At 58.1% G+C, this 25,649-nt stretch overlaps 1 protein-coding gene across 1 annotated transcript; it reads left to right on the top strand.

Moving 5' to 3' along the window:
* Positions 1–2,820: 2,820 nt before the first annotated feature.
* On the top strand, positions 2,821–25,556 carry CTDSP2 (CTD small phosphatase 2). Its single transcript, XM_055328634.1, has 8 exons — positions 2,821–2,958; positions 15,822–15,970; positions 17,672–17,710; positions 18,125–18,226; positions 18,755–18,811; positions 21,023–21,115; positions 21,262–21,447; positions 21,844–25,556. The coding sequence occupies exons 1-8, from the start codon at positions 2,895–2,897 to the stop codon at positions 21,967–21,969; spliced, it is 816 nt and encodes a 271-aa protein (XP_055184609.1). The 5' UTR covers positions 2,821–2,894; the 3' UTR covers positions 21,970–25,556.
* Positions 25,557–25,649: the final 93 nt, after the last annotated feature.

The following is a 25,649-nucleotide window of genomic DNA, read 5'->3' as shown; positions in this document are numbered from 1 at the left end:
TAAGTCAATTAACCTTTCCAGACCCTGTCTCCTCATGGACAAAATGTGCATAAAACTGCTCTGTCAGCCTCAAAGAAATGAGAGATTAAATGAGACAGAAGAGTGTAGGTGAAACTACTTTGTAAACTATGAAGGGGGGAGGGATGGTCTCTATGGATGAGAAACAGAAGCCCAGAGAGATGGAGTGTCCTACCCACCAGTACACAGCTGGAGGTAGCACATCTCTCTCAACCCTCTATTCTCAGCTCCTGCCTGCACCCTTCCTCCTCCCATCCCAACCGAACTACCTTGCTGAAGGGGGGCAGGGTGGCCTCAAAAGCGGCCCCCCACCATAACCTGACTATTCAAGATTTATCTTTAAGAACCCTACTGATTTGGGATCCCCGGGTGGCGCAGCGGTTTGGCGCCTGCCTTTGGCCCAGGGCGCGATCCTGGAGACCCCGGATCGAATCCCATGTCGGGCTCCCGGTGCATGGAGCCTGCTTCTCCCTCTGCCTGTGTCTCTGCCTCTCTCTCTCTCTCTGTGTGACTATCATAAATAAATAAAAATTAAAAAAAAAAGAACCCTACTGATTTAGTGATCTTTTAATAATGATGGGAGATAAATATGTAAGAATGCATCCCTGGGGCACCTGGGTGGCTCAGTGGGTTAAGTGTCCCATTAAGTGTTTGACTCCTGATTTTGGCTCAGGTCAAGATCTCAGGGTTGTAAGACCAAGCCGCCCCCACTCCACCCCCCCCCCACAGTCAGGCTCTACACTGGGCATGGAGTCTGCTTGTCCTTCTCCCTCTGCTTCTCACCCTGCTCATGTGCTCACGCGTGCACTCTCTCCCCTTCCTTCTCAAATAAATAAAATCTTAAAAAAAGAAAAAAGAACTCCTCCCTTTCCTTTTCCGTTAATGAATTAAGACCTACCCAAACTCAGTTTTTAATGTTACATAAGCATCATTCAGATCTTCTGTAACAGTTTTCATTTTGGGAAAAAAGCATTTCCATTAATATGGTGTTATATAAAAGGGTTTTGTGTATGTGTGTGTGTAGGAACAGAAGAACCAGGCACCGTTGAGCACTATTAAGGCACACAGGCTGCTACACATCACAACCTCAGGTGTACTCCTGAAGGAGGGACCATGGCGGGGCAGCTATTTGATGGTACCTTGAGATTTAAGATGTGACCTACTTGTCCTCCCACCCCCCTCCCACCCCCACCCGCCATGAGGCCTGGTGCAGGCTGGGCAATAGGAAGTGCAGAGGGAAGGCCATCATCTGCTCCAACTTGCCAGAGACCAGAGAAGTCCAGACCTTCTGGAAGCCCCTTCCTTGGTATGTGAGTTCCATTAAATCATAGACTATTAGGGTTGGGAGTAGCTCAGACATCACCTAGTGCAGTCTCACTCTACATCACTCTGGCCGACCTAGTCCCCCTCCTCCGAAGGCAGCCTCTGTCACCTGTGGACAGATGTAGCTCGCTGGAAGGGGCCTGATACTGGGCTGAAACTTGCCTTTCTGGAGCTCTCACTTCTTGGGAGGGAAGGTGTGTGTGTATGCTCCTCACCGAAGGCCATGACGGTCCAGGGGAGGGGGCCTGAGGCCTAAGAGCAAAGAGGTGGGGCAGCATTGAGCCCCTGGAGCAAGAGCGTTTCCCTTAGAGACCTCTATCCATCTAACCTGAGGCTGGGACTACAGGAGAAGGGTGGGGGGACAGCATGTGAGCCCCGAATGGGAACGAGCGAGCGAGCGGCTTTGGGCAAAGCCCTGCAACTCAAGCCTCATTTGAACTGTAGGGGTCAGACCTCCCGAGGTCATCTCCAGTTCTGATACTCCGGGGTCCCGAGTCCGGCGCCCCCCGCTCCCCGCCCCAAATCCCTTTCGGGATTCAGTGGTTGTACTTTGATGTGAAACTGTGCGTCCACGATTCGAGGGCCAAGCAGGAGGTAGGAAAACTGCCCCGAGCCCTCCCATCCTGGCCGGACCTGGGTGAGGATCCGCGGCTTCCCTGGTCACCCGAAGGGCAGAGCCAGCGCACCTTACGCGAGGAGAGACGCCCAGACGCGAGCACACCCGCCCCGAGGAGGGAAGCCTGCGCGCCGAGGGTCCTTTTAAGTAGTTGGGGAGGGGGCGTGGCCGAGGGCCGGGAGGCCGCGGCCGCGCGGGGGGCGGGGCGGGGGCGGGGCCGCAGCGCCTGGAATGTTGTTGGGTCCTCGCACCGCATAGTAAGGAGGGGCCACGCCCCTTTTCTCCGCGAGGGCCAATCGGAGCGCCGGAGCGGTTTCAAGTCTCCCCCGCCAGCCTGCCCGCCCGCCACCCCACCCCCCCTCGGGGATTCGCTTTTTCCGTAACAAAATAGCAAAGCTCCGGATGTTCTGCGGCCCCGGCCGCTAGCAGGTGGAGGGGCCCGGGGCCTAGGACGGGGCCGCGGAGAGGGAGGCGCTGGCGGGCCGCGGAGACGCGGCGTCCGGAGCCGCGAGGCGCGCGGGGGTGGGCGCCGCGGCCGCGGGTTGTTTATCCGGAGTACGGAGGGGAGGGGGGGGCCTGGAAACCGCCCCGTGTCCCATTTCCTCCTCTTGTTTTCGCTCCGGATTCTCCATGTTGGACCCAAACTGAGGAGCCCGGAGCTGCTGCCGGGGGATCGGGGCCGGGGGCACCCGGGGAGCCGCTGCCCGGGCCGCCCGCCCTCCGTACAGGCCGCCTCCCTTCCCGGCCCGGGGAGGACGCGAGGGCGGGGATGTGAGCTGCTGTGGGAGCGCGAGCGTCGGAGCCGGAGCCGCAGCCGCAGCCGCAGCCGCAGCCGCAGCCGCAGCCGGAGCGGGCCCCCGCCCAGGCCCCCAGCCCAGCCCCGCCTGCGCGCCCGCCGGTCCCCCGCGCAGCCAGCCCGGGCCCGCGGGGTTGTTAGATGGAACACGGCTCCATCATCACCCAGGCGCGGAGGGAAGACGCCCTGGTGCTCGCCAAGCAAGGTAGGGGCAGCAACTTCCCAAAACTTTGCGTCGCCCCCGGCCGGGTGGGGGGCTGGCCCCGCCCGGGAGCCGCGGCCGGTCCCCGACCTCGCACGACCCCGACCCGACCCCCCGCCCGCGCGCGCCCGCGGCCCGGTCCGCGCCCAGACCCCGCGGGGGCCGCGCGGGGCCCGGCTCCTGGCGGCCGGGGGGAGGGGCGCCCCCCGCGCAGCTGTCACCCCGGCCCGCGCCGCCGCCCCCGGCGGGCAGCTCCGCCGAGCGGCGCCCGTCCCCGCGCGAGGTGGGAGGCGGGCGGCGGGCGGCGGGCGGGAGGCGGCGCGGGGCCCTCCGGCTGCGGGCGGCGACCGCGTCCCGCGGGACTCGGGGCCAAGTTCACCGCCCGGAGGCGGGGGCGGCCGCGGGGGAGGGGCCGGGCGGGGGCCGCGGGGCCCTGGGCCGCGTCCTGCCGCCGTGGCGGAGCCTGCGAGCCCGACCCCGAGGCCCGGCGGGCCCCTCCCCGCCCCGGCGCGCCTCCCCGGGGCCGCGGCTGCACACAGAGCCGCGTTTGTTTAGCGCGGAGCCGTGTCCCTGGTTACATAATGCGCCGGATGGCATCGGCCCCGGCGTGGTCCCGAGCCGCGCAGCGCAAAAGTGCGAGTGCTCCGTGGGCAGCGGCGCGCGCCCCCGCCTTCCGAGGCCCGGGAGCCGCGCGGGGGGGCGCGGACGGCAGCGGCCCGGCCGAGGCCCCAGGCCGGAATCTCCCGGAGCTAGGTCGCTGCAAGCCCCGAAACTCTTTTCCCCTCCCCCACGTTCCCCCTCGAGCCTTGAGGAATGTGTCCAAAATAGCGGACAGAATTTCCGTGGGGAGTAAGGACTAGTGTTGGGTGTTTTGTGGTTTTTGTTTGTTTGGGTTGCGGGGGGCTGTTTCTGGAGAACTCACCCCCCTCTCCCCAGACAGGGGAGAGCAGGCTCCTCGTACCAAATCCGGAGCCTTCCTGCCCTTCGCTGGCCCACCCAGGATAGGATGCGCAGGGTCAGTACCGCAGTTGAACATACTGAGGCCTAGACCCTGGTAGGGGGGGGTCAGCTGGGGCTCCTCCTCACTGTGGCCCACATCCCCCTATTTGGAAACATTAGTCAGCAGGTCGCTTATTCCTGGGGTTCACTTCCCAAGTAGCTCCCCCAACTTGCCTAGGGGCAAGGCAGCTGTGGTGTCAGCCTTTCCCATTCCTGGAGTGGAGTGGGTGGAGGGGCAGCGGATGCTTCCTGCGTTGCTGGCCCCTTCTTAAATAAGCTTGCCCTGAGGAGGGGGGAGCCTTGCCTAATCAGATCCCAGCCCCCCCAAAAAGCCCTTGCTCTCCTGGCTGCATCACTGACTAGGCCTTGTGACCCCAGGGGCAACCTCACCTCTGCTGGCTGCCCAGCTGTGCTGAGGCCTGAACGGGGAGGCTTCCTGTGTTGAGAACTTGACTCCTGCCTGTTCCCAATCTCAGCCCAGGAAAAGACTCCAGGAGGCAGCCAGAAGTGAGGAGATTGAGGTGTGGAAGATTCCAGAGGGGTCCCTGTTAGTGATGAGTGGGAAGAAGGGAAGAACGATCGCGTGCTTCCCTGCTCTGGTCTGCCTGTCGCAAAGGCTCTGGAGGGTGTCGTCCTGGCGAGGGACTCACACCAGGAGTGAGAGCAGGACTGCTGAAGGGGCATCTCACATATCAGCTGGAAGTTTCAGCCAGCAGGGCTAGTGGCAGGGGAACAGAATAGATGACAGCAGGAAGCAGAGCAGCTGGCTTCTTGACAGTGCTCAGTCGCCGATGTTGGTTGGATTTTCTTGGAGTTCCGCTTTTTGTTTTCTTTTTTGTGTGTGGTTTGTCCTTCAGACTTATCCCTGGAGGAATCTGAATTCTCAAGCCAGCAGCCATGGGTCTCTCTCTCTCTCTCTCCCTCTCTCCCCCTCTCTCCCCCTCTCTCCCCCCTCTCCCCCCTCTCCCCCTCTCCCCCTCTCCCCCTCTCCCCCTCTCCCTCTCTCCCTGGCTCCCCGTCTCTGCCTCCCTCCCTCCATGTAATTTGATTGCATTCCAGAGAAGACATACTATTTTCCCGGGCCACTTGGACACCCAGCAACCAGCAAGCCAACTTTCTGAGTCTCATTATTTACAAATCCTGCATCCCTTTTTTTTTTTTTTTTAAAAAAGCAGGGGTGGGGAGTAGATGTTTTAATGATCTCCTTTAGGAGTTAGTTCCTTGCTGCTGTGCCACCCCCCTACCTCCAGCATCCCATCTCTATGCCCTGTCTCCCTTTGGAAAAAGGGGAAGGGGTGTGAGGCAGTTTATTAAGAAGTAAATTTCTAGAAAAAGCCAAATTTTTCCTAGTCTGGGTGACTTTTAGTGAAGTAGTTTGCCATTGCAGGGTTGTTCCTTTGTTTTTGTTTTTGTTTTGTTTTTTTCCTTTTTAGCATCCTGTTCTTGGAGCTTTAAGGCTGTCTGGGTGTGTTGATGATTCAAAAGTAATTACAGTAAGGGAAGTAAAACAAAGTTACTGAAAGCATTGATGATAAAAGGACCAAAATTGGATCATCTTCCCAGACAGATGGGTGAAATGGCTTCCTGGTACAGCAAGGACAGGCTTGTGTGTAACATCAAAAGTAGAAAAGAAAAGTTAATATCAGTTTGGCCAGAAAATGGCCATTTATTAGAGCCCCATACGAGGGCGTAACCCCATTGCTGGGAGGTGGTGCCAGAGCTTTGGAGTTGGATGGGGGGAGCTGAGAAAACAGGACCAACCCTGTAACCTCCCGGTGTGAGGTGAGAGGGTGGAGGCAGCCTCTTCCAGAGCTCATTGTGACCCGCGGGTCCTGGGGGGGGCAGGGGGCAGAACCCTTTTTGTTTTCCGTGAGACCCAATGACCCTTCCTCTCTCAGGGAGAGAGGAATCCTGCTGCCCTGAGTTGGCTTCTTATATGTCAGACTGCACAGGTGCCAGTGGCTGACCATCCCTAAGAGGGTGAAGGTGAGTTTTTCTAGCTCTTGCTTTCTCTCCATCAGGGAGAAACTCTGCCTTATTTTCTCATGAAAAAGCTCAGACATTTTTCATTGTCGTTGTAGGTCAGCCCTTCACCTGAAAAGCTTAGAACAGGTGTTGTTGGGGCTCCCTTCCTTAGTTCACCCTTTGTGGGCGCAGGGGGGGGGGTGCTTATAGCTGGCCCTCCCTCCCCCTGCCCAGACTCTGGCTGGGTCTTGGCCCCCATATGGCTCTGAGTCCCCTCAAGTCTCCTTTGGGGTTTTTCCTCCATCTTGGAAGGGGGTAGGGCCTGGGGGTGACCCAGAGGCTGTTTTTGCTCCCTCGGGGAGAGCCCCAGAGAGAGCTGCTAACTCCGCCCCAAAGTTGGTAAATTTCCTAACATCCCAAGCAGCTTGTGCTTCTGCTGCTGCCTCTGACTTGCAGAGCTCTCAGGGGAGCAGGACTTTGCAAGCGCCTGAACCAGCCTTTGGAGCTGGCACAGGGGGTGGCGGGGGCGGGGGGGGGGGGAGTCCTGTCTCCTCCCTCCTCAGCTGTCGGGGTTTACAGTGAGGCGGGTTCATCCTCTGTGGGAACATCCACATCCGTTATGATCGTGGACTTTGCCAGAACGGTGACTGCCGGCGAGGGCCCATCACCCAAAGCCAAGGTGAATGGTGCCTTTCTGTGGAGGACTGCAGGAAGGAAACGGGAAAGACAGACGATCTGTAAATGCACACGTACTTAGGTACAGATGTATATCCCTTCCCCTTCTCCGCCTTCTTCCTGCCAGCTTTTGGGTAATTTAGGCTTGTGTCTTTATCCCCATCTTGAGAGGTTTGCTGTTTGATTGGCTGAAATGGGAAGGGGTGGGGGGGCCCAGGCAAAGTGTTCATTGTTACTTCAGAGAATTGTTCCAGGAACAGTTAGTTGCTTCAGGCCTGGTGCACATCCCGACTTTTCCTATTCATGGCGAGACTTAACAGATCATTTTAGTGTTTGGAGTGACTTATCTGTGAAATAGAAATGTTGATTTTTCCTCTCCGTAATGTCTAGTACTTAGGAGGTGATTGAGAACTGTCCCTTCTTTTTTTACGCAGCTAGACCACCACTCTGTTCCTCCTTCCCCCCAAGGACACGGTGCAAACAGCACAGGGTCATGTGGCTTTTATTGTTAAAGACAGGTGCCTGGGGGTCAGAGGGGACACTGATGTGTGGGAGCTTGGGCCTTCTGGAAGGATCAGCCTCTGAGGCTTGCAAACAGCCTTGCTGCGCAGACCCTTTCTGTGTGCCAGTGTGACTCGGGATGGGATTTTATCTGCACTAATGCGAGTAGCATGTGCCTTGGGGCATTTACGGCCCTGCCTGGTGCTGGGGCATCTGGGCACCGGTGGGAGGAGGCCAGGGGGCCGTGCACCTCCTGTGAAGAGTCTCTGAAGCCTAAACCTTCTAAAGCAGTTGCTCAGCCTTTCAGAAATGGATATAATGAACATGAACGCTTGAGCCAACTCTGTGCTGCACGCTCACCCTGGCTGTGTTTGCTTTGAGAGTTAATGGGCCCAAGGAGATTCACATTTCTTTTAGGGAATTCTAGTAACAAGGAGAGAGATTAAAAAACTGGGGTTTTGAAGAGAAATTGATGTTCTTAAGCTATGTCTTTGCTGCTTTGGTTTCGGGGTGCAACATTGAGAAAGCACAAAAGCGGCATTAAATTGTTTTTTATCCTGTCTCGGGCCAGCTTGCTTGCGAAGCACTGAATTAACTCACTTGTCTTGGGGTCAGGGCTGGGTGTGGCCCTGACATGATCCCCTCCCTCTTCTGAAATGGAGGCATAGTTCCCAACTGGGATGTAGATGAGCTCATTAACGTGTAACTCTTATAAAGGAACTGGTAGAAATCAAAGTGGAGAAGTTGACTTAGAACTGGAAGCTTCTCCGGACCAGAGGCCAACTAGAACAGGGTTTCTTTGTCCAGCAAAATGCCCAGCCCTCTCAGGTCTGTGTGCCTGCACCAGGTCTCTTACTACAGAATGGGTACTCCAGGGAGCACCCAGCCTCCCTCCAGGCAGGAGCTGCGGATGTCTTGTTTTATGGGTCAGCTATTCTAGGGGTTGGCCTTGAACCTGATCTTTGAGTAGACCTCCTGACATTTCCTTTCCCTTCGCAGGTGCTCCTAGTCCTCCCCTCTGCCCCCTATAATCATACTTTGCCCTTATTCTCTTTTTATTCTATACTTTTTTTTTTTAACTCTCTCGATGTATGACTAGCTTTTGCATTCTGTAGAATTTGCTCTCCCCCACCCGCACTGTTCTCAGGGAACAAGTGTGGCCCCATTCCCAGTGAGAGCCAAGCAGATTCATGGGAAGGCTCAAATCGTAGAACACAGGCCTGTGGTAATGCCTTCCCAGTATGATGGATCCCAGCTCCTCTGTTCCCAAAGCAGAATGGGGCTGGGGCCCCTCCTCCACAGGAACAGGGCCCTGCAAGAGGGGACAGCAGCCTTGGGTCTTTTGACTCAGTGATAGAGCAAGTACTCCTAGAAAGGAGAACCAGACCCTGGGGTACAAGTCCTCTGGGACTGACAGAAACACAGCCAGTGAGATGTGGTGGGGAAAGGGACCAAAGGGACACTGGCTGAAGCACTCTTCAGTCCCGGAAGGGTTAGTCAAGGACCACTAGCAACCTTTAGGCATTGGCCCGCAGCCAGGGACACACATCAGGATCTCCTGTGACACTTACTAAAAATATAGGCCCCACCTGGGTGCTGCTGAATCAGACCGGAGCAGGTGGGCCAGGCATGTGTATGTTCCAAACGCTCCCTATGATTCTGACAAGTGTCCCTGGAGAAGAGCCAGGTAAACACAGCAGTGGCCCCAACTGCCTGCTTAGCCCGGAGCAGAAAGCGTCCCCTGGAGGGATCCAGTTTAGCTGTTTGTTAAAGATCCTGTGGCTCCTAAAGGGGACTCCTGAAGTTTTCTGAGTGTGAACAGAGTACCGATTCTCCCCCAGGAGAGATCACAGACTATTTATAGAGCACTTACCATAGGCCGGATACTCTTCCTAGCTTTATATATCTAGTATCTCACTTAATCCTTACAGTGACCTGTGAGATAGTAATTAATCCCTGCTTCCCAGATGAGGAAAACCTCTGCTGAGAGCTGAAGTACCTTGTCCAAGGCTACACGGCTAGCTAGTGTCAGCCAGGACCTGGACTCCAGAGTCAAGCCTTAACTAGGACCTACACTGCCTCTCATTGGCATTGTGCATTCCACTTTTTAATAGTGCAAGCTCCAGGTAAGCTGAAACCACCTTGTAAGGGACCCTATAATGTAGACCTTCTTCTTTTTTTTTTTTTAAGATTTATTTATTTATTTATGATAGAGAGAGAGAGAGAGAGAGAGAGAGAGAGAGAGAGAGAGAGAGAGAGAAGCAGAGGAGGAGGGAGAAGCAGGCTCCATTCCAGGAGCTCAACATGGGACTCGATCCCGGGACTCCAGGATCGCGCCCTGGGCTAAAGGCAGGCGCTAAACCGCTGAGCCACCCAGGGATCCCCTAATATAGACCTTCTCCCACTGGCCTGTGACGAAACTGAGCCACAGAGAGGTTGTGCCTTAGGCAAGACCACAGCGCTGTTTGAGAGGCTGAAGGTGGGGCAAGAGCTAGTTTCTTGACTTCTGGCTCACTGCTTTCTCAAGTGGACACACCTACACTGGTTGGCTGATCCAGGTGAAGCTGAGAGGTGTGGTAGGAGCAGGTGAGCTTCCGTGGAGGTAGGACAGACTCCCTGGCTGACTTCTTCCAGTCCTTCTGCAGAGACCAGCCACTGGAGGAAGAAGGAACTGGTTGGCCAACCTCAGTGAGAGAGAGAGTGTGTGAGTGTGTGATGGAGACAGACTGTGATTCGTTTTTGTGGAGTCCCAGAGAAGGTCAGTTCCTAGGTTTGGCCCTGCTACCACCTCTGCACATCCTCTGGAATGAGAAGAAATCTCTATGACCAGTGTGAACATTTGGAGATTGAGACTGAGGGTAGGCTAGTGCTACCTCAGTAGCAAGTACCCTGTGCTTAATGACAGGCCAGGCCCTAAGCTCCTATAATTCCCAAAGCTCTGTGGAGTAGGTATTTAGTCTTCCCATTTTACAGATGAAGAGCCTGAGGCCCAAGGCCACACACCTCTGTGGTAGAGTCAGGATTGAAACCCAAGTCCACAGCACTTTGTGTAAGCACTCTATTGTTGGAGTGAGAGGTGGTTGAGGGTCCCTTTGTCCTGTGCCTTCACCACTCTCTTTCTGCATCTCACTCGTGCGGGAGTCACCAAAAGCGGGCCTATGGGAGTCACCAAAAGCGGGCCTACGTAGCCGGAGGGGGAAGAGGTACTGGATTCTTCCTGGCTTTCTAACAAATCAGGCATTCCAGGAGTCAGCCAGAGCCAAAGCAAGGGCCTCAACAGCCACCAAGAAGGTGTCTGTGTCCTGCTTGACAGGTTTCTCTTAGCCTCCCAGCCTCAAGGGACCTGTTCGGCACCTCCTTCTGGGGAGAGGGAGGCTCGAGGTGGGATGGGGTGGTTTCCAACTGCCCGCCCCGCCCCCCTGCAATGACGTCTCTGCCCTAGCTGGCATGCTGGGGCGAGGCCTCCGGCAGAGGCAGGAGCAGGATCCAGCCCTCTGGGCTCTCCTGGCTGGCATCTCTGGTCTGTGTCAGCTGCCACTCTGGGCCATTGATCGCTCCCTGACATCCACGGAGAGCCCACTGGGCCTGGGGGCCGAGCCTGCTGCTGACACGTGTGAGGAAGCGGCCCCTCCATCCCTAGTCCAGGACCTGTTGTTGCTTCTGGGCACACCAGCCCCACCCCAGCACGTTTTTGAAGTAGGATTTTAAAGTCTATTAGAGCCGCCTAGGAGGGCGTTTGGGCAATAACTTGTATAAAGGCTGAGTGATAGGGTATCTTGATCATGTTTTAGAAGTTGCCCAGAATCCCCTGGTCCCAAAGCAAATCCTTCTGAAGGGAATGTCCCTAAAATCAAGGCTGGTGTTGAGATGAGGGGACCAGATTGCCGAAGGGGGCTGGGAAAAGGCAGGGGCGGGCAGCTTGTGACCCCAGCCGCACCCTGCAGGTGGCCTTTAGGCCCTGGGACTGAAAAAAGCCCATCTTTCTTAGAAGCAGGAGAAGCAGGGAGCCCTCCTGCCCAGAGATGGGGCTAACGGAGACCCGGCCCGGGGAGAAGGGCCTGGATGCTGGCGGCGGGGAGCACGCACAGCGCGCCGTGGGAGCCAGACAGCCTGGCTGAACTGCCCTTCGGAGCCTGGGGAACGGGGCTGAGCTGAGTGGGGCCCGCGCCCTGCGCCCCAGGGAGCAGCACCAGCGGGGGGCCTGTGCGGGCGGCCTGCCCCCCCCCCCGCTGCCCACCTGTGCCCGGGGCGCCCCTCCGTCCACCTGGCGCGGGCGGCCTGTGCTCACCGCGGGCCTGGGAGGCCGCCTCTGCGGGGAGCCCCCGTCAGACGTGTCTTGGCCGCCGGGCCCAGGCCCCAGGCAGCTGGCCAGGAAGGGCCGGAAATGCTCCAAATACTCTCCTTCCTGCGCCGGCTGGGGGAGGGAGGCCCCTCGGAGAGGCCATTTTATAGTGATGGCCACGCCGGAGCCTCTGCTCGGGGGATGGGAAATGGAGGGAAGGCCGCCCCAGGAGGGAACCGAGGAGGCGGCCTTGCCCGCGGGTCGCCCGGCCTGCGGGCCTGCCTGCCCCTCCCAGGCAGACCCGAGGACTTCCTTTGCTGGGACGCGAGGCTGTGGCGTTGGCAACAGTGGTGTCTGAACCTGACCTTCAGAACAAGGTTAAAAATAGTGTCGTCCCGGAAAGGCAGCCCTCGGTCTGCGGGTGCCCACGCCGCCGGTCCTCGTACGGGCTCCTACACAGGCAAGTGGCGGCGGTGGCAGGAGGGGAGGCGGCCCTGTGCCTGCGGAGGGTAGCCGGGTGTTTGCCAGCCCGAGACGCGGCTTCCTAGTGGATGCGAGAGGAGGGGCTGTTCCCACCCGTGGAACCGCTCACGATCACACTCCTCCGGCCCCCTGCGCTCATCCTCTCTCCTCCAGCTGCACATGCTGGGGAGGGGGGGGTCCCCTGCCGCTGGCCTCCTCCAGCCTCATCCGGCCAGGTCCCGGTGTTGCTAACTAGTGGTCCTCTCCCCTCAGATAGTTAAAACGAGCCCAGCACTTAGCTTTCATCGCACAGCACGTCACTGTTTGCCCCTCCACTGGGGAGTCAGGCCGGGGTGTCATCGCAAGTAGTGGAGGAGGACAGTGGGGCTCACAGAGGCTGCGGTCAGGTGAGCCCCAGCCCCGCCCTGCTCTGGGAAGCCTCCCAGCAGGGACCTGGGGGAGCGGCCTGGCTTCCTGGTTCTCAGCTACCCGGACCTGACCCGTAAGCCAGAGCTCCCCTCACGAGGTCTGGCTGGTCCTCGCCAGATGTTGGGAGCCGAGAGAGCAGGTGCACGTCAGCAGCTGGCGAGGAGAGGAGGGGCGTCCACAAAGCGCGGTAGCAGGAGGGCTGAAGGAGGGGAGCAGCTGGTTCGGGGCTCCATGGCACCCAGTGGAACCCTGCCCTCCCTGGTTGGGAGACCATACGCAGCCTGTAAATCCTCTTGTGCCCGGTGCTCCTGTCCTGGGAGGGGGGCCGGTGCGCCTCTGCATCACACATGGAGCGGAGGGGTCAGGGGTGCCCCGCACCTGGCTGTCGGACACGACACTGGAGGAGCCCTCTGAAAGGCTCTTTGACACCAGTTTCAGATCCCACGCTGACGAATGTTCCCGCTCACCCTTAAAGCCACCGAACAAAGCAGGTCTTTGGCCAAAGCTCCTGTCTCCAGTCCCTACCCTTCTCCCTCCCCCATTGTCCTCTTGATTTCCCAGAGGTACCTGTCAGAGCAGGGGCAGGGTGGGATGGGGTGAAGCCAGCCCTGGAGTGGAATCCCAGAGCCTTGAACTGCTTTACCCCCTTGTACCTTTCATGGCCCACCCAGGAGGACAGCTGGGAAGGGTGTTGGGCCCCAAATTCATCCTTTACCTTCCTAGCCTAGAGAGGAGCAAACATTCTGAGAGACTGAGCGTCCCCCCACCGCCGCCCGAGTGTTGTAGGAATAAAGATACATGATCCCCCAGAGCCGTCAGGGCCGGGGGGGGGGGGGGGGGCGGGGGGGGCGGGGGGGGGCAGTGGGTCAGACTCCTGGCGGATCTGGGTTCAGATTCCATGTGCTCTCTCTCTGCATTGGTTTCTCTTCTGTGAAATGGGGAGTCCGTGCCTATGGATGGGTCTGTAGTGAGGATTATGTGGGGCAACGATGGCACGTGTCCTCGTACAGGGCTGGCGCATCCTCAGTTCACAGTAAACATGACTGAGGCCCAGAAGGACCGAGTGGCCCATGCTCGGCACCTTCCTGCCGCAGAAAGGAGGCTTCCCTGTTTCCAACCCCCTGGGCTGTTGCCCCCCGGTGAAGGCTTCCACAGGTCCTGGCTCTGTAGAAACGACAGGCCCTGGGCCACTCAGTGGTCACAGCCACCGAGCAGCTGCTCTGCGCGGGCCCTGGCTGCTGAATGTGCCCGGCCAAGGCCGTTGCAGGCCCCGCGGGGAGGCAGCTGTGCTGTGGGGAGGCAGCAGAGGCCGTGATGGATGCTCAGAGGCAGCGTCCATAAAGGAAGGGGCACAGACAGCCCGGGAAGGACTGAGGACGTGTGCGGTGTTGACCTTGCTGCCGTGGCCCGCGGTCCCTCCGCAGGCCCACACTCTGTGCTCCAGAGGGGTCAAGGCATTTGTGGTCTCTGAGGCCCCGGGGCCTGCTGGTGACTTCGTGTTTTTGAGAAGACCCGCGTCACCTGCTGAGTCCAAACCGAGCGCGAACACCCCCCCCCCCCCCCCCCCCCCCCCCCCCCCCCCCCCCCCCCGTCTCCGGCTGAACCGCCTCTGCCTGTTGGGCCTCCCGCAGTGGGCACCGCGAGGCCTCCCTGTGGCCCCGGCCAGCTGCCCCTGTCACCCCCCTGCCTCTCGGGATTACTCAGCCTCCACAGCGCCTGTCACCGAGATGCCGAGAGCATTCTTGACGGCCTCTCTTCAGGAAAGGCTCAGGCTGTGTGGCCTTTTAAAAAGGCTCCGTGCCCGGGTTAAGCCTCTGATTGTGGTTCTGCATGGAGAAACCATAAACCAAAGGAAAAGGGGTGGTTCAGCTTTGGTCTTGGAGCTTTGTGTCAGCGTCTGCCTGAGTCCCCCGCCCGGGGTTGAACGTGGGCCCCACGGGCAGGCCGGGATGCCGCCCTGATCGCTGCGGAGACGGGGAGAGTCGGGGAGGTCCAGGGGCGCCCCGTCCTGCTCTCGGGTGCTGGGCTCCACTCTAAGGCTGGGCTCTCGGGCACGGGGGCCTTCGGGGGGCGGGGGCCGGGCAGCTCCTGCATCGAAGGCACCAGCCCCAGGCCCTGGCAACCTGGGCTCTTCCCTCCAGGCCAAGGGCTCAAGAGTGACACCGGGTCCGCGGGCTGAGGCTGGGACAGCCTGGTCACTCACTCGGGGTCCTGCCAGTGTTGGGGGGCTTGCCCCCCCCCCCCACCCACCCCCCGGGGAGTGCGAGAGCTCTGAGGCGGAAGGCGGCCTGCACCTGCAGGAAGCCTGGCTTCAGTGGAGTCAGAGCGAGCAGGCCATCCTGGGCAGCGCTGAGCCCCCGCCGCCGCCCAGTGGCCATGTCGTCACCCTGGTTGGGGGATGGGGCTTGGCTCTCCCCTCCCCGGGGTGCAGGCGGCTGCACCGAGGGCCAGCAGCCTCTCCTCCCGGAGGCCACCACGTTGCGCATGCCGCCTTTGTGGAGAGAGCGCTCAGGAAAGTCGCCCTTGCTGCCAGTTCTGTTTGCCTCCACAACGCTCCCCAGGACAGGGGTTTCCAGATCCCCTCTGTTTCCTGCAGCGGGGTTAGCCCCACGGGGGGGTGAGTCGGCAGCACCATCCCCGAGGCCCCTCCCGCCCCACAGCCCGGGGCTGGGCCTTCCCGCAGCGGCCCCGCGGCGCCACCTCCCGGCCACGGTGCCCTCACCACCTCCTGCACTCGCCCGGGCAGCTCCTGTAAGCAGGAGGCACCAAAAAGTGCTCTGAAGCCCACTTCCCATCGATCTGTGATGCCCGTGGCTGTGCGTGCCGGCCTGACCTTTCTGGGGCTGCCTTGCCAAGCCTCCCGTTCAGATGGCCTTGTGTTTCCAAAGCCTGGATTAGCAGGGCAGGAGCGCACAGCTGCAGCCTAGAAGCAGGGCCCTCAGCCTAGGTGCCTCCCAGGGGCTTGGCCTGCCCGCGGTTTATGGGTCAGGCCTCGTGCCCGTGCACTCGGGGTGCCCGTGCGGCCGGGTTGGTGAGGGAGAGTGTGGCCGCCTCCCTGCAGCTGCTGCTGTGTCAGTTCTCTCACCTGTTGCCCTGGCCTGGCCTCTGTTCTGCTGCCACTGACCCAGCACCTGGGGAGCAGAACCGCAGCCCCACTAACGAAGGGGCCTTAGGTCTCTCCCTTTTCTAGAGCAGCTAGTTTTGCAAACTGGGGTCTGTTGGGGGGCATTTTCGCCTTGGTCAGCGTCACTGTTGAGGGTACCTTCACTGTGCTGCTATGGGGGGCAGCACGGCAGGACCCCCGGCTCCGGGACCTGGCCCCCTCATCGAGTGCCTCTCCCCTGCCTTGGAATGAAGTCCAACTTCTCTGCATCTCATTTCCCAAGCCAGCGAGCCTGCTGTTTCCTCTTTAGAGACATGTCGGTCTGTCATCTGCGGGACGAGCGGATGTGCTATGTCCCGGCAGGGCTTACAGTTCGGAGGGGATGTGTGCACAGGGTCCCTTTGGACAGAGTCGCCCTGTAGCTAATGGCTCATCTTCCGTCTGCTCTAGGCCTGGTCTCCAAGTCCTCTCCTAAGAAACCTCGTGGACGGAACATCTTCAAGGCCTTTTTCTGCTGTTTTCGTGCCCAGCATGTTGGCCAGTCAAGCTCTTCCACTGAGCTCTCCGCATACAAGGAGGAAGCCAACACCATTGCTAAGGTAGCTAGATGAGGCTGGTGCGGTGCCAGCAAGGGCGCCCCTGCAGCCACGGCGTAGTTTGCCCTGAAGTCTCAAAGTCTCTGGCTCAGAGGCCCTTCCTCTGTCTTTCCCAAAGCAGTCCATCTCCTTTCTCCTGGCTTCCCTTTGCCATGTGGGCCATTTGGCCCTCCCTGGAGTTTCTGAGAGCCCCTTCGGGCCAGAACCTTCCAGGTTCCAGGAACTTTGCAAGGCGCTTTGCATATATTATCTCAGGTTATCTGTAAGGGCAGCCCCGCTGGGAGGTTCACGGGATATTCCCACTTACACACCTGGAAACTGAGCCAGAGGCTTTGTGTAGCCCCAAAGACTTACTGGCTCCTAAAGAGTCCAAGCTCTATGGTCTCCGGCTGCAGCTCCTATGTTTGTTGTCTGTACCATCCAAAGCTGTCTTCCAAGTTACCTGACTTCCCGGGAAGCAAGGAATTGAAGTTCCGCCACACCCTGGACACCCTCTTCCAGCCCTCCCAACTGGGGGGGGGGGTGTCATAGAATAATGCGGATAATGGATGTCTTTGAGCCTCAGGCTGAACAGAAGGTCTCTCTGCATCTCAAGGGTGGGGACAGCCCAGACCAAAACCCCACCTGCCTCTTAAGGCCCTTGAGTACTTCTCTCAGAAAGATCAAGGCCTTGCTGTCCTTTTCCTCTCTCATAACCAGACTGAAGACGTGTATGTATCAGTGTGTTATCCAGTAGGGGAAAATGGGTTAATAAAGTGCAGTCTGACAGTATTACTTAGCAATTGATTTTTACAGAGTTCACAATAACATGGAAAAGTATCGAGTTGCAACATTAAATCGAAAAGCAGAATATGAAATTACCTATCGCGGGTAGAAGCCGCTGAAGCAGACCTGAAAGAAATACACTAAAATGCCAACATTAACTCTTCCTAAACGCTGGGATTTTCATTTTTTTTCAGGGCTTCCATTAAGGGCACGAATCAAAAAAAAAAAAAAAAAAAAAAGGACACGAATCACTTTGTACAGCCCTCACATTTTTATTACTAGCAAAATGCCAGGGAAGCCTTCTGACCTCTCTGTACTCCGCCTCTCCTCACGTTCCAGACCCCACGGTGTGGGTTCACACTGGCTTACATGATGTTTTGTAGGGGACCAGCACCCTCCCCCCACTGTGTATCTCCCCACCCCAAAAGAGGGTACAGAAAACATGTGTTCTCTAAGGGAAGCTTGGGCTCCAGGACTCAGCAAGAGGCTGAACCACCACGCTGAGGAGTTCCAATTTTGCTTCTGCCTCTGATTCCGTGTCCCTGAGTCAGCCACTGGGGTGCCCTGTTGCTCAGTTTGTCCAACCTAGAGGAAGTGGCAACTGAGGAATGGAGACACTGCCTTCTTCATCAAATCTAGTGATGAAAGGCAGCACTGCCCCCCCCCTTACCTGTCCAGCTCTTAGGAAGAGTCACTTACAGGGCGCCTGGCTGGCTCCGTCAGTAGAGCGTGAGACTTTTGGCCTTAGGGTCATGAGTTCAAGACCCATGTTGGGCATAGAGCTTACTTTAATAAAAATGTCACTTTTTTATGTCAGGCCCTTCCACGGGGCTGGGGTCTTGGGGAGAAAATCACCCTCCAGGCCTGAGGTGGAAGCAGTGGGCTTTAGCTGGGATGGCGTTGGCTGCCTGGCACTGACTGCCTCCTCTTCTCCCACAGTCGGATCTGCTCCACTGCCTCCAGTACCAGTTTTATCAGGTATGTGAATCGAACAAGGTACATGCTCAGAAGCCCCAGACCCCGTGATCACTTAGGGTGGTGCCCTCATTCCTTAGTGCCTGGCTGCCACCACCTTGGGGAGCCATTTGTCCCAGATACTTGCTGAGGGCCCATTCTGTGCAAGGCATTAGATTTCGGGGGGACAGCTGACCTCTGTCCCACGCCAGCCCTGGCCTGCCTCTCAACATGCAGGTCACTACATAGTCCAGTGGGAGGCTGGAGCCGAGCCATTTCTGTCTCTTCCTCTAGCTCTCAGCCTTCAGATGGCGCCTCATCTGGGTTGAAGTTGGGGGTTTTCTGTACCTTGCGATGAGCCCAGTTCTTCCCAGAGTTCTGAGGAGAACACTTGGGCTTTCTTGGTGGCTGACCTCAGCAACCTGGCTCTGGTTTCAGATCCCGGGGACCTGCCTGCTCCCAGAGGTGACAGAGGAAGATCAAGGAAGGATCTGCGTGGTCATTGACTTGGATGAAACCCTTGTGCATAGCTCCTTTAAGGTAACTCCACATCTGGAGTTCTTCCTCCGTGCATCTGCAGCTGGCTTGTGTGTCTAACTGCAGGTGCTTGCAGGGCGCCTATGGCATTTTGGCCCTGCTGGCACAACAGGTACTCAGAGGCCGCACTAAAGAACGTGGATTAGGAATCCCCGTTCCCCTCGGCCGCTGCCGACAGTCTTGGGCTGCCCCTGGTCATGCAGCCCAGAGAGCCACTGGGGCTCTGAACAGGGCAGCCCTGTTGGAGGGTCTGAACCAGCCTTGGACCTTGCCCGCCCCCCCTTCGCGTATGGTCAGGGTGTTGGTTAACTCAGGAAGGCCCTGGGACTCTCAGGTAGAATCAGGGGTGGTGGTAAGCAGGGAAAGCCAGGAGGGGATACTGTGCTCCTTAATGGGGTGGTGGGGGGAGCTTCCTGGGGTCCCCGAGATCTGTCCCTCCTGGCTCCTCCCAGGGGACAGTGCAGTGGCTGTGGCAGGAGCTTCTTGTCTCCTTCCCACCGTGCTGACCTCATTGACTTTTCTGCCTTCCAGCCAATCAACAATGCCGACTTCGTAGTGCCTGTAGAGATTGAGGGGACCACCCACCAGGTGAGCTGCCTGCCAGGCCTCAGCCAGCCCAGAGGCCTGCGGTCCTCTGCCCCCTCCGATCTGCTCCATCAGTTTGTCTCTTTCCTGCAATTTCAGCCTCTCCTTTATTGGTACCTCTCACACTCAGGGCTTTATGATCTTAAAAAAAAAAAAAAAATCAGCCTCTCATCCCCTTCTAGCTGCTTTTTTTTTTTTTTTTTGCTTTGCAGCCAAGCTGTGTTTAAAATCAAATGTCACTCAATAAGAGAAATAGCTGTCATTTACTGAATACCACCCCCTGGCCAGGGGGGCCAGTGCTAAGTGATGGCGTTCTCACTAATCTGGAGGAGTTGCTGTCTCTGCCTGTTCCGGCAAGGAAGCCAGGGCTAGCTGTCTACTCTCCTCCTGGCCCACCCACTCGGTCTAGCTAGTGACTTTCTTCCTCCCCAGCCCTGGCATCTCTTCCTCTGTGAAGCGTCTCCACTTCCCCTCCCCTTAGGTCCCTGCACTGGATTCTGCCCCAGGAAATGCTATCAAAGAGCACTTCAATCCAAGTAAGCTCAGGCTCTGGCCCTGCATAACCGGCTCAGTCTGGGATCCTGTGGTGGTGACTGTGAGAAAACATTTACTCCAAAGGCTTGCCCAGAAGGCCTGCCAACTGGCCCGGGAGTTGAGGACATCAGGAACAATGCTCTGGTAGCCCTGATACCTGTTGGCATGGCCTGGTCAAATAGAAAAGTTACTTATAGGGAGGGTGAGGATGGAGGTTCCCCTGAGGAGTCACCACGATCCTGTGTCCCTTAGAACTTTATTTTTTTTTTTAAGATTTATTCATGAGAGACACAGAGGGAGAGAGAAGGAGACAGGCAGAGGGAGAAGCAGGCTCCATGCAGGGAGGCTGATGTGGGACTCGATCCTGGGACTCCAGGATCACGCCCTGGGCGGAAGGCAGGCACTAAACCACTGAGCCACCCGGGCATCCCTCCCTTAGAAGTTTAGTTCCCAACACCACCGCCTCCCTACTGAGGCCCAGCACCTGCTCAGGACCAGGCTTGGCCCTTGGACTGCCCAGGTCTGCGCAGCTGCCCCTCACAGTCCAGTTGAGGGTATGGAGATGTATGAAGCCTGCAGAGAGAAGATGAAGGCATATTTTCAAACAGGCCAATATGCACTGTGAACTCCTGGCTTGACAGGGAGAAGCATGCATCTTGAAAAAGGGCTGAGATTAACATTGGGGGGTGGCTCCCTTCAGAAGGTGGGTTTTCAGCAAAGAGTGGGGAGGAGATGCCAAGCTTGATGAACAGCCAGGAAGAGGGGGAGGGACCTGTTAAAGGTTGAAGAAGTGGCAGATGCAAGGGAGCCAAGTTGTGGCTACTTGGAACAGAGGGTTCCTGCTGCAGAGCCACCAGGGGCCTGGGGACTTGGTGGCCATAAGGCCACCTCCAAGGAGGGAGAGAGGCATGGCAGGTGCTCATTGAGCAGGGAGTCACATGGATGAGAAGCTTTGAAGGAATGCCTCTACTCCCATGGAGGCTGGTGCGCAGGAAAGATCCTGGAGACAGTAGCATGCGGAGTGAGGAGAGGCAGGCCCATGAACCTTTTAGGCCAACTATACAAGGTCCTGAAAGGTGGACGTGAGTGTTAGGGATGGCTGGCTGGGCAACACAGACCGGTGTGGCACATGAGAGCAAGACGTGCAAGGTGTCCGACCTGCAGTCACTGAGGGAGTCACTTCTCCCTGGCACATTTCAGAGAAGCCGAGTGAGGACGTGAGGTTTCACAAGTGCCAGTGACCTTGCCTGTTGGTGACCCGGACAGACTGCCCCTCCAGAGCCAAGGACAGGAAGCTCCCACAGAGGCTGTGGCTGGATTCAAGTAATCCAGGATAGGCTGTTTCCGTCTGTGAGGCCTATTCTTGATTACTTGTTTCTGGAGGCAGCTGATGGTCCGCCGCCTGAAACAGAGATGGCTTCTGGGACCCGGGCGTGTGCGTTTCTTCCTTTGGGGGGTCGGGGTGGGGCGCCCAGCCCGCAGAAGCCTGGTGAGGTGACACCAGTGCCCCAGCCTGTGGGCAGAAGGTGTCCAGCCAGACGGCCCCAGAGGTTGGGGTGTAGGGGCCGCAGAGTGAGGTGCCCACCTGCCGGCTGCCGTTGGTGGACACAGTGATGGTGACCGTGTCTGGGGCTGCCCCCCTACCCCACGGCCCCAGCAAGCCTCTCTGCCCTCCCTCAGGTGTATGTGCTCAAGAGGCCTTATGTGGATGAGTTCCTGCGACGGATGGGGGAACTCTTTGAATGTGTGCTCTTCACTGCCAGCCTGGCCAAGGTACCTGCGGCGGGAGGGGAGGCGGTGCGGGTGCGGGTGCAGGTGCGGCAGCTCCGGGCGGTGGGGCCTCGGGCGGCACCCCTCGAGGAAGGGGCGGGCGGGGCGTCAGCGCCCAGCACCCCTCTCCTCCTCTCCTCTCCTCCCAGTACGCCGACCCGGTGACCGACCTGCTGGACAGGTGTGGGGTGTTCCGGGCCCGCCTGTTCCGGGAGTCCTGCGTGTTCCACCAGGGCTGCTACGTCAAGGACCTCAGCCGCCTGGGAAGGGACCTGAGGAAAACCCTCATTCTGGACAACTCGCCCGCCTCCTACATCTTCCACCCGGAGAATGCAGTGAGTGGTCGCGCCTGTCCGCGGGCGGGGCTGGAGAGGAGGGCGGGGCCTGCGGGAGGTGGGGAGGGCGGGGCCTGTTGGAGGGGCGGGGCCTGCTGGATGGTGGGGACGGGGCTGGAGGGGAGGGCGGGGCCTGCTGGATGGTGGGGACGGGGCTGGAGGGGAGGGCGGGGCCTGCGGGAGGTGGGGAGGGCGGGGTCTGTTGGAGGGAGCTGGAGAGGAGCTGATGAGGGCGGGGCCTGCGGGAGGTGGCGGGGAAGGCACCCCCAGGGGAAGGCGTGCCGCACACGCGCTTGCACACACACACACACACACACACACACACACACTCACGGCACCCTGCCGGCCTCCTGGGGAAGAGGCGGTCAGATTGACGCCACCCCTTCCTTGCCGCAGGTGCCTGTGCAGTCGTGGTTCGATGACATGGCAGACACGGAGCTGCTGAACTTGATCCCCATCTTTGAGGAGTTGAGCGGAGCAGAGGATGTCTACACCAGCCTGGGGCAGCTGCGGGCCCCTTAGCCTTCCCCGCTCCAAGCGATGGCCATCCCAGGAGGGGACCTTCCAACACTGTGCCTTTATGACCAGCCTGACGGAGCGGAAGCTGAGCCTCTCACCCAACGGGGCCTGGGGATAGAAGTGGCCGCACAGGGTTTTAGGACGGGATAGATGCGAGGTGGGCACATGTCAGACCCAGACCCACAGCTTGTCTGCTCCTGAGTTGGGTTCCCAAACGTGAGTGTGTGTGTGTGTGTGTGTCCACGTGACTGTGTGTGTCTGTGTGTCTCACCCTGAGTGCTGGCCCCACGATAGAAGTGTCTCAGGTGGAGAGAGAAACTGAAAGATGGAGACTCCCCAAGTTAGCATGTCTCCTCTCCAGTCACCCTGAGAGCCCCTGAGCTCGATCCAGAGAGGACTCTTGAAGGCTCTGTTGCCAAAGCCATGGCCTTTCCTTGGTGTCAGAAGGCTCGTGCCAAGGAGGAAGGGTGAATCAGAGGCTGCCTTCCGGTGTCCCACGCACACACCTCTGAAACCTTTCTCCAGCCAGCTACCGCAGACAGAAGACAACATGTCTGGAAAGATGAAAGCTTGTTTCCAGAACCAGTGGCGCCTGCAGCCATCAGGTCCACCTGCCTCCAGCCGAGTGCCTGGCATGGGCCCTCTCTGTCTCCCCGAGATGTGGGCGCCGGGCCTGCCTTCCTCGTCACCTAGCCATAGCCTCGAACCTGTGGGGAAAGAGGTCTTCTCCCCGCCCTGGAGGAGGACAAGTAACTTTTCCGTTCTTTAGACTCTTTTAAAATTCTCTTTCTAAACACAGAGCGTTGGGCCTGTTTTGTTTCTGACCAAGCTGCAGTCCAGGGCCTGAGATGAATGTGGGAAGCCTTGGGGGTACAGGGAGGAAGGAAACCCCCAAACCATGAATGTGTGTCCCCTTGGCTTGTAGATCAGCTGAGCTCGGGACTGTGTCCCTCCGTCTGCTCTTCAGGGATTCTCTGCTGGTGCTGGTGTGAGGACTTCTGTTCCAAAGTCCGGGAAGGGCGCCCCAGCCCGGCCCCTCCTGTGTCCAGGGCAGGGCTCTTTCCTGTTGTGTCTTCCCCGGGGCCTGGCAGTGCCTCTCATTCTGCTCCTGGCTTGTCCCTCCTGGCTGTTGCTTTGTCGCTCCAGGGCCTCTGAGGCGTTCCTGCTCTTCCCGGGAACGGCGTTCTCATCTTCTGTTTGCCAGCGTAATGCATATGCTGCCGCCTCCTGTCGCAGGTGCGAGCGAGCCCGGCACACACCTGCGCTTCACGTGGCTCTCGCTTCCAGAGTTTCTTAGTAGCGAATTCTTTAAAACAGAGCCACGAAACAGAAGTTTCCTGAGGATGGAAAAGGAGAAGTGCTGCTGTAGTTGGGAGCACAAGGGCCCCCCACAAGGGAGCCCCACCTCAGCATCACTGCCTTAATTATGGCTCCCCTGGGGCTGGCTGAGGTCCTCGCTCCTCCCTCCCTCCAACTCTCCCTCCCTCCAAGGCAGGAGGCACTTCCTTTCCCCATCTCTGCTTTCACTGAGGGCAAGGGTCACAGAGCATTTGTGAGTTGTTTCAGGTGAGGACACCCCCACTCAGGACTCCCCCTGTTATCCTTTTCAGTGTCCACACACGGGGTCAGCCTGAGGAATTGACCTGTTCTGAGCAGACCAGGTGGTGGAGCAGCAGCTTGGTGTTCTGAGTGGTGGGCCGACTAGAATCTTCCTCTAGCACTGTGGAACCACCTCCCCTACTTGTCCCAAGGTTGTGTGGCCTTGCGTTTCCCAGTGGTGTCACAGTGGAAGAGAGTCCCCGAAGCACGTGTGGTCACTGGGGTCCCGCAGGCAGGGGAAGAGGGCTCCGGCGCTAGCCAGGAACAATGCCGCCTGCGGGAGAGTGACAGCTTCGGATCCTAGGGTCCTGGCTAGGCCTCTGTCCTCACACTGGAAGGGGCCTCTCTCCAACCCCCACCCTGAGGGTTAGTCCTGGACCACATCCGCCCTCCGGGCCCAGCCAAGTTTTTCTGACCAAATAAGCAATAAGAGGCTCTAAGCTGATCCAGTTCCTAGGACCCTTTGTGCCCTCTTTGGGTCTCCGTGATTTTCCAGGTGAAGGGAGAGCCCGTGCCACCCCCTTTCCAATCAGGCTCGTCCGAAAGCCCTGGGTGGGCCTCGTGCCCAGAGCCCAGGATAGCTGGGCGGGCTTGCCCACTGCCCCCGCATGAAACCCCTGCCCTCTAGGCCTTGTTCCCAGCAGAACCGTGCCCTGCCCTGCCGGTCGACAGGTCCTCGACAGGAATATCCTCTTCCCTTTTTCCCCCTTCTCCTGCCTTCTGCAGAGAAGGAGCTTGGCCAAATAAACCTAAACCGGGTCCGTCCGTGTGGACCGGAGCCAGCCTGAAGTCATTATATGCTGTCTGGTTTCCAGTTTCATAGTGTTAGGGGCAAGTGATGATTGCAGACTTGCTCCTCAGAGGAACCTGGCCAGACTCCGTTTTGGAGGAGGGCACGATTGGGAGGGAAGCAGTTTAGCCCAGGATCTGTTCTGGGGCTCCCCACTGGCCCTCGCCGTTGAAGGCTGTCTTCAGCAGGTGGGGGGCCACTGTGCCTGGTCAGCCCCAATTCACGCCATGCCCGCCACGTTCGGGTCTGTAAGGTGCCTCTTCGGGGACACAGTGTGTCTCTCTGATTGGGCTTCTAAATCCAAAGCCTGATGTTCGTGTCCCTCTCATAGGGGGAGCTTTGGACACAGGACCAGTCTGGAAACAGTCAAGGTGAGAGTTTCCACTCTGCACATTGTAGAGGGGATGCTCTGCAGGCCCGTGGGGCCTTTACCCTAAGAGAGGTTCAGCACATTTGCCTCCAGTTAACTTGGGACCTTCTGTTTCGTTCCCTCCCACCTCCCAAAGATTTTGACCATTTTGTAAGTGTATAAACTCACCTCTGTTATTAACAGTGGCCCAGAAGCATCTTTGTGCTAAAAGCATGGGAAGTCTATACAGGCAGCCCTTCCTTGGGAGATGGATCCCGTTCAGATCTGCCCCTGCCCCGTTCCCCAAGCCTCATTCAGGAGGGCAGCCCCCACCCACGGAAGGCTGTCCTGAACCCCATGTCCCAGCCAGGCCAAGTGTCTGTGGAAGGTAAGCCTGTTTGCCCCTTCAGCTCTTCAGTCTGTCACCACTGTTGTTCCTCAGTCACTTTTTGTAAAAATGGGGTTGGTTTTGTCTCTTTTTTTTTTTTTCTTTTCTTTTTAAACGCCAATAAATACTTGCATTCAAGCAGGGGAGAGAAGGCAGGGGTGTGACCCCCTGGGGCAGACCCTCCTCTCTGGGCCCCAAGAGCTTTGCTTATAGTCCCCCCCCACATTTGACACATTCCATGTCCTGCCGCTTTCCCCCTCAAGAAGCCATTTGGAAGGCAGGGGGTCTGCTTCCCACTGTGACTGGGCTATGGGACACTGACTACCTTGCTTACGGATTCATGGTTTGATAAATTTGTTGTATTCAAAAACTTGAAATGTAGGACGCCATTAAGTGTCTGTTTATATTTTTGGAATATTTGTATTACTTACAATTAATTAATAAAAGCGAGTTTAAAAAACCCATCCAGGAATGGGAGCTGCTTCCTGATCCTGGTGTCGTTCATTCGGGAGTCACCGGCACACTCTTCTTCCCATGCATCCAACCCCTTGTGTCAC

The sequence above is a fragment of the Nyctereutes procyonoides genome, unplaced genomic scaffold (assembly GCF_905146905.1).
Source record: "Nyctereutes procyonoides isolate TBG_1078 unplaced genomic scaffold, NYPRO_anot_genome, whole genome shotgun sequence".
Classification (NCBI taxonomy): Eukaryota; Metazoa; Chordata; class Mammalia; order Carnivora; family Canidae; genus Nyctereutes; species Nyctereutes procyonoides.
This window is presented reverse-complemented; position numbering and strand designations above follow the sequence as displayed.

Coding starts and splice junctions, on each gene's coding strand:
- CTDSP2 (XM_055328634.1), top strand. CDS start 2,895: ATGGAACACGGCTCCATCATCACCCAGGCGCGGAGGGAAGACGCCCTG. Junction 18,812..21,022: donor TTGAGGGGACCACCCACCAG/GTGAGCTGCCTG, acceptor GCCCTCCCTCAG/GTGTATGTGCTCAAGAGGCC. Junction 21,116..21,261: donor TCACTGCCAGCCTGGCCAAG/GTACCTGCGGCG, acceptor CTCTCCTCCCAG/TACGCCGACCCGGTGACCGA.